This window comes from Penicillium griseofulvum (genome assembly GCF_001561935.1).
Source record: "Penicillium griseofulvum strain PG3 chromosome Unknown contig_18, whole genome shotgun sequence".
Taxonomy (NCBI): domain Eukaryota; kingdom Fungi; phylum Ascomycota; class Eurotiomycetes; order Eurotiales; family Aspergillaceae; genus Penicillium; species Penicillium griseofulvum.
This window is the reverse complement of record NW_024467431.1, coordinates 37,575-45,258: the sequence shown is the minus strand read 5'-3', so window position 1 is coordinate 45,258 and position 7,684 is coordinate 37,575. Positions and strand designations below refer to the sequence as shown.

At 47.3% G+C, this 7,684-nt stretch overlaps 2 protein-coding genes across 2 annotated transcripts; one reads left to right on the top strand and one right to left on the bottom strand.

The window, feature by feature from the left end:
* Positions 1 to 531: 531 nt before the first annotated feature.
* Positions 532 to 2,526, bottom strand: PGRI_095660 (putative general amidase; the record flags this gene model as incomplete). Its single annotated transcript, XM_040797279.1, has 6 exons — positions 532 to 653; positions 723 to 813; positions 876 to 1,612; positions 1,663 to 1,819; positions 1,863 to 2,132; positions 2,209 to 2,526. The coding sequence occupies 6 exons, from the start codon at positions 2,524 to 2,526 to the stop codon at positions 532 to 534; spliced, it is 1,695 nt and encodes a 564-aa protein (XP_040651151.1).
* A 2,240-nt stretch (positions 2,527 to 4,766) lies between these two features.
* Positions 4,767 to 6,624, top strand: PGRI_095650 (Major facilitator superfamily domain, general substrate transporter; the record flags this gene model as incomplete). The annotated part of the gene is made up of 6 exons (XM_040797278.1): positions 4,767 to 4,824; positions 4,875 to 4,939; positions 4,992 to 6,101; positions 6,171 to 6,275; positions 6,315 to 6,520; positions 6,567 to 6,624. The coding sequence occupies 6 exons, from the start codon at positions 4,767 to 4,769 to the stop codon at positions 6,622 to 6,624; spliced, it is 1,602 nt and encodes a 533-aa protein (XP_040651150.1).
* Between the last annotated feature and the right edge of the window lie 1,060 nt (positions 6,625 to 7,684).

Here is a 7,684-nt window from a genome sequence, read left to right as displayed (position 1 = left end):
ACGCCCACGGCCCGTGGGCCCTAAGGGTAGGGCCCGTCCATGGGCCCTATGGATAGGCCCATGGACAGCTTACATAAGGCCCATGGGCTATGCCCACCCGCCCGTCCATGGGCGATGTCGCAGTCTAAACCGACATATTGTCATTTGAGCTTTTAATGTGGTGTGCTCAATCTGATCTCAATTCAACCTACCCTATCCCATGCCTGGTTGCGGATCGAGGCTCACGCCGCCTAATAATACATTGCTTACAGGTATCTAGTGAATGTGATTGGTTAAATAAGCGTAGGGGCCACCCTTAGTTCACAATTTCGACCTTACCTAGGACACTCACTTATTTCAACCCCAATTTCTATAAAATCTTATAGAGCTCTAATTAACCCTATCATAATTAGCGTATTTGAATTTTAAAGTAGGGAGTTAGGTACAGAGGAAAAGATTTAGGTCTTAAAGTAGCAACTATATAGTAAGTTATAATGATGCATCAGATATGTTAGGGCGATCACAGAAGGCCCCTTTCACCTCTTGTGCCTCCTATTCATTGCCCCTGAGACACTGGTCAATCTGCTTAGCAATCTGCAAGCACTCTTCGTCACGCATGGTCGTGGTAAAGATCTGAATGGAGCATGGCGCCCCTTCGAGTTGCTCAAAGTCATCTAGAGAGGACGTCAACCAAGCAGACTCAATAACTAAAAATGAAAAGGTCTTTGGAGTTATATACTCACATTCGGCTCCAACTTGATTACCGTCCAGCTCAAAGCCCTCCTTCGCATCTACCTCGCTCACTTTCCCAAAGGGTAGGATAGAGGATGGATACTGTGATGGAAATCAAAGTCAGATATACACAGTTCAGAACAACGGCGTGACAGGTAACCTACATCCAAAAGGTTCGTGAGAGTGGTATAAGGTGCCAGACCAAACGTGTCATGTGGCACTGCCGTCGTCTGAGCGGGGGGTGCAATGCAGACGTCAAGATTATGTTGCAGCCAAAGCTTTCGGTACGTCTCACGGAGTTCTGCTCGTCGAGTGTTGAGTAATGCCAATTTCTCCAACTGATCAAGAGTGGTCATGTCTGGTAGTGAACGTTTATAAAACTGTCTGAGTTTCTCACCCTGTTTCAACATATAGAATATAGCAGGAACTGGGGGTTCTCCAGCTGATTCGAGATGCTTCTTGGAAGCCTGGTCCAGAGTGAAGAAATTCCACGCAATCTCATTCGCCTCCATTAAACGGCACTCCTCTTCGTCGAGATAAACGATGTGGTTGCCCTGTGCTTTCAATGAGTGAATAGCCTCGGCTAGTACTCTTCTAATAGGTGGATGAAGAGGGAAGATCGAAGATTCAGGGACAACTCCAATCCTCAGAGTCGGTTTGGTAGGGACTTGTCTCCACGGGATGTCGATGACAGTGGAATCATAGCGCGCAGGTTGAGCGTCGAATATAGATCTGAAAAAGGTTTCGATCCCACCAAGATCTGTCGAAAGTGGACCAGCACAGGAAAGGATGAATTTCATGCCACTAGTGGTGCAGACACGCATCCCGCCATTTGGCACTCGTGCGGCGCTGGGCCTGAACCCATAGAGTCCGCAGCAATGCGCAGGAATCCGGATAGAACCTGATGTTGATTAGCAAAACGAACATGTCTTTTTATCTCATTGGATTTACCTCCAATATCAGTTCCCACGCCAAGTGGGGCTCCCCGAAGAGCAATCAACGCGCCTTCGCCGCCGCTAGATCCACCAGGTCCCAAGGAGGTGTTCCAGGGATTCAGAGTTCGGCCAAATACATTGTTATGGGAGTCGGTAGTCTGGCGAGAAAGGAACTATCAGCCCGCAGTCGAGCGACTAAAAGGTCAATCAACATACCATCATTGTCTGGGGTATATTTGTCTTCACATAGAGGACTGCCCCTAGGTCGAGCAGGATGTCCACAAGAGGTGAGTTGGCGGGTGATTTCTCACCTAGGAAAGAGACCATTCCAATGGTTGATTCCGTCCCCTTATAGTGGAAATTATCCTTGAGGCTGATGGGAAGTCCATGAAGCGGACCTGCAAGCTTACCTTGAGCCCGAAGTTTGTCTAGATACTCGGCACGTTCCTGTGCTTCTGGGAACATAGTTTCTGTCAGGCAAGATACCTATTCAAAATGAGTATTGAGTGGACTAATTGACAAAGCGCAAGGAGAAGTGCGGATTAGAGGTTGTTGTACATACCAACTGTTGAGCCAAGGCGGCACGTTTGCAGTAAGCCAGCGTCACCTCTGTTGACGTCAAAACTCCATCTGCCAACGCAGACAGTAGGCTGGTAACCGTATAATCTTCAGTGATTTTCAGTTCCCGATCGGTTAAAATCCCCGATTTGCGAATTGCTTCAGTTCGAATAATGTCGTTTTTGTGTTCGGATATTGGTGCTTGAAACCCCGACATGAACTGCTCTGAGAGTCTCCATGATTGTGGGAGCTTGTTGGCACATTCTTGTCGCTTCGCAGCAGCCTTTCCTTGCCAGGGAACCTTTCCATCAAGGGAGCTCATTTTTTAGCTGCAGCCACTATTTGCTTTGATGAACTCAGGATACACAAAGGATGTGGGTTAATAGGAAGTACAGTCGATTTGCAGGCCATGTTGCTATATATAATAAAATATAATACCCCGGGACCGAGGCCATGTGAAGTGGGCACTTCTTCCCCGAGAATGATGTCTGATTATACACAAGAGAACAAAACAGCCGCGGAATGTCTTCTGGAAGTGGGGGGTGCTGCGGGGCATGCGAAGTCGGCACTTGAAATGGGTCTATGGATTTATGGAGATTATTAGATAATTAGGCCGGCTCACTTTCGCGTCTTATTGGTCATTTCGGCTGGCAGGTTAAGTCTGTGCTTTAGAAACAGGTGACCATGCTGAAACCGGATTCATTGTGGCGTCTTTCTCATTGGCGTTCTTGAATATTTGCTCTCTTTGAGCGATGTCGCTGTTTTACGTTCAACTTCTCCCCATGTCATCTGGTCCTTCGCCTGCCTGTGATCGATGTCACTCCATTAAGGTCCGCTGTTTAGCGGGGCCTGGGGCGAGCTGTTATCGCTGCTATCGTTTGCATTACCCCTGCACACGTTCTCGACGACGCGGTAGGCGAGGACCCAAACCATGCGCAACCAGCAGGCATAGATCGCTCCCATCAACAATTGCTATGGCAGACAATGCTCCTTCTACTGCCTCAATCCAAGGACACACTGGCTATGAACCCGACACTTCCGCAAACGTGACTCCCATTTCCACCATGTACTATGAGAGTTCCCTTTCTCGAATGTCGGATTATATGTCGCTTCAAATATGTGCTTTTTTCTCATTTGGTCCTCTCCTCAATATAGAGATGCGTCATATGATCCGATCTCGACTCAGAGAGGCGCCGACCCTCCTCCTACAACCATACACAACTGTTGCTCAGGCGTTACTCAGAATTACAACCAGTCAAGCTCCCTGTAGCGATTCCGACTGGTCCAATTGCGCCTCTGCATTAGGAACTCTCCGAAACGCACAGATCATCAAAACGGATCATGTGGGTAGTTTTCTTTCTCTGGGATTGAGTTTGCTCACTTTCCACCGATTAATATCGGGGTTCTCCGCAAGTACAATTTGCCGACATACGCTGTCACTTGTGCGACCCCTCTACTACTCTGGCCAACTAGCCAATTCTGATACCAGGGAGCTTTTGTGTCTTATCTTTCTGGACACCACCCAATCGCTATTCCGGGCCGAGGTCCCCGTCATTAAGTATCAAGTTCGAGATCCCTGTATCGTCGACCCACATGCCGGACTCTGTGGGCCACTTCTGCCACTTCTTTACCAAGTCTGTGTTCTTGGATCCGCTACTAGAGAAATGAAATGGGACGGCTCACTCTCTTCCGAGAATTTTGATAAGTTGACAGCTGAACTCAAAGCATGGATTCCCACTGTCTCCCAGTCCGTTCTCAATCGATTTTCCGACAAAGAAATGCTTGTGCTTATATCACAAGCCAAAATCCATCGTAAAGCTGCAATTCTGATTTTGCACCGACTGCAGTTTCAATTTGGAAGTCGAGACTCCGAAGCGGCATCACTTGCCACATCGATTGTTGCAGATATAACTCATTGTCTGGAGGTGGCCGGGTATCATCCACCAAACATCACCCTCGCTTTATTGGTAGCAGGAGCAGAGATAGCACATGTAGCTGGGAGGGTATCAGTACTGTCTTTGGTTTCAAGGATCCGGGGGGCGGCTTTCTATCCCTTTGTGGCCAACCTACGCATGTTTCTCGCCCGGGTCTGGGCCGAAAGAGACCAGGGAAAAGCCCAGTATCTGTTCCGTATCTTTGAAGACAGACCTAGCCTTAGTGTTCCGCTTTGAGTGATGTAGCATCAGGTCTACTATCCGAGTAACCACTGGTTCATTTCTTGTTATCTTTGCAGTTGATCAATCTGCTACCCCGGTATTTATGCGTGTATTCCCGGGTATTATTCGATCTGCCTTGGACCCACACTGTCATTTCGCCGGTCCAACAAGAATAGTTATTGGTTTATACCCGTGTATAGTCACGTTTAGGCGTGTAATGGAGACCTCCTCCGCACTTCGTGCTCGCAGATGGACAGCTGTGGGCATACCGCTTTTTAGTCTGATGCCTGACCACGCTACGGGCATTAAAATTGCTATAAAATGATCTGGTTTCCACAGCTAGGATGAAAGTATATAACAAACTCAAGCTGGTGCCCTATCTTTTTTTGACTATCTGTTTACCACGATGCAAGCTCACGCATCCTTAGATAACTTTCCCCCGGGTACCATCCTACTCATAGATCGTAAGCTGTCTGGCTCTTCCATCTGGCTCCACATGCTCATGACACTCTAGGCAATACGCCAACCTCCGAGACCATTCTCAGTCCCACTCCCTCCGATCATCCCGACGACCCTCTGGTAAGAATTCACCCCCTCATCAACTGCCAGATGTGAGCTTATATATGAATAGAATTGGTCATCACTCAGAAAAGCGGTGAACTTCGGCCTCACTTGTACCTACGTTTTGTTTACTTTTGTCCTGATTGACGTCAACAGTCTAGTGTACCGCGGGTACATAGAAGAGCTAGGCTTGACTTACGCGACCCTCAATGATGCCAGTGGCTCCAATTTTGCGGGTCTCGCAGTTGGATGCCTTCTGCTTGTTCCGTGCGTGCACAAATATGGTCGTCGCCCTCTGTATCTTATCAGCGCCACCGTCCAATTTGCGTGTGCTATCTGGTGGGCGAACATTCACCATGGTGAAGAATTAATCGCAGTGAGCTTGCTGGCCGGCTTATCTGGCTCCATCAGTGAGGCCATTGTGATGATTACTGTTGCTGATCTATTCTTTTTACATCAACATGCTCGCATGAATGGTATTTTCATATTTATGCAGAGCCTCGGGGCTACGGGCGGCCCCATCGCCGCAGGGTATGTTATTACCTCCATGGGTTGGAGGTGGATGTGGTGGATGATTGCAATTTTTCTCGGTGTGAACTTACTTCTGGTCTTGTTCTTTTTCGAGGAATCAAAGTACATCCCAACATTCAAGGGTCAGTTCATCCTTTCAAAAGATCCTAGGATTGTTAGAACCAAAGAAGACCACGAGAATGAGAGAGAGCCACAGTCTGTTCCCAGTCACTTATCAGCCAACTCCCGACCTAGCCGCAAGTCATACAGCCAGCGACTTGCTCTTGTGACTAAAACCGACCAGCCAATACTCCAGCATTTCTACCAACCTTTTATCGTTTTTTTCACTTTCCCTGCTGTGGCATTTACCGCTCTCAGCTTTGGCTCCATTCTTGCTTGGTTTTCGGCAAATGCTTCCGCTGGATCTTATTTTCTGATCTATGAGCCTTACAACTTCGGTCCTTCTGCAATAGGGCTGTTCCACCTTGGGGGTTTTGTTGGTTGCCTCTTTGCTACCTTCACAGCCCCTTTCTTCAACGATTGGCTCATTATATGGTTGGCCCGACGGAATGAGGGTATCTTCGAACCGGAAATGCGTCTCTGGATGATGATTCCTGCTGCCGTACTCAACGCCATTGGATTGCTGGTTTTTGGAATTGGTCTGGGTCGGGTGAGTTTAGAATATCTTCGTACTGTCCTATGCTTCATCGTGGATATTCATTAAATTTTTCCGATATAGGGCTTCCATTGGATAATTCTTGCAGCCGGGCAGGCATTCTTTGGCTTTGGTTTTATCGTTACTGCCGATGCCGCTTTGACTTATCTAAACGACTGTTATCCTCAGGTAAATGCTAGATCCCAAACTCGCTGGCTATATCCATAGTTGCCCCATCAAGCCAAGCTTACCCAGATCATTGACCAGATCCTTGGGGATGCGCTAGTTGCCGTCGTCTTCGTCCGGAATGGTTTTGCGATGGTCATCAGGTTCTCCTTCACTAGTTGGCTTACCGGAATGGGTATCCAACATACCTTTGTCCTCATTGGAGTGATTGCCTTCGCTACCATGATAATGCCTATTCTATTGTTGGTGTACGGGAAAAGAGCACGGGTTAGAACGGCCGCTAATTATCGGAAGTTTGCTTCGCGTCAACAAATCAGAAGGTCGGTTTAATGACATATATGCTGCTAAGTAGCTTAGTTGTCGATTGATGCAGATCAAATCAATGGAAGCAATCAAATACAATATCCATCTGGGAATGTAACTCTTGCCATGTATTCAGACTGCGCGCCTGCATGCTCAGTCCTTACATCTCTCGCCCACCTACTAATGTAGCCGATAAAGCGGCGTACAATACCTACTGCAACCCCTTTCCTGGTAGAAGAATGCTGGTTCTTGGCCCTCCTGGATATGTCCCAAATGAAGACCTTTGGCAGCCTTACATCGTAGGCTAGCTGAAATTGAACCTTGAAAGTTTCACTGGTGAAATTTGTCTATTGCCACGTTGCTTGATTAGTAGGATTCATTCCGGGTGCCTTGATGCCTCGCAGGTGCAAAACTTGTGTGGTCTCGCAACTTTAGATACACATCCACCCGAGCATCAACAGTTGACGTACATATAATATGGTCTATTAAGCACGGTCGAATATGAGAAACAGGAGGTCTTGGATGCAATAACAGCAGCCCCGGTGTGGATTTTGCAAGTCTCTAAAAGACTCTCAAGCATAACATCTCATTCATTTCATCCCAAATGTCATGATGTACTATCCCACTTCCTCCTCCTCAATTGATCGGCCAGCCAAGAGACAGTGTCCAGCAGCCCAAAATGCAGATATGGAGCCCAATTTCGAGAATCGCCCACAACAATCTTCAAGATGAACAACCATCGAGCCCAAGGTTGGTCATATTTCCCTAAGCAGTAAACGGACAAATCCACTAATACTGCACAGATCCTAGTGACCACACCCAGTGCCCTTACGGCGGACTTTGAGAAACTTCTATAGTACATAACAATGACAATCTCGCTATACCGGCCTTTAGACTGCTTGACTTATATCTTTGCCTATGAGAATGCTCAGACCTTACCAACTCCCGTAGGACTAGCTAAAATTTTGGTCCTAATACTATAGTAGTCCTCTAGGAGTCCTTTCCTATAGGAGTCCTATCCTATAGGAGGTAGACAAGTTAGCCTCACTTAGGTTTACAATACTTTACTTACCGGTATTTAGTCGGTATGGTTAGTCTACGGAAAGGTA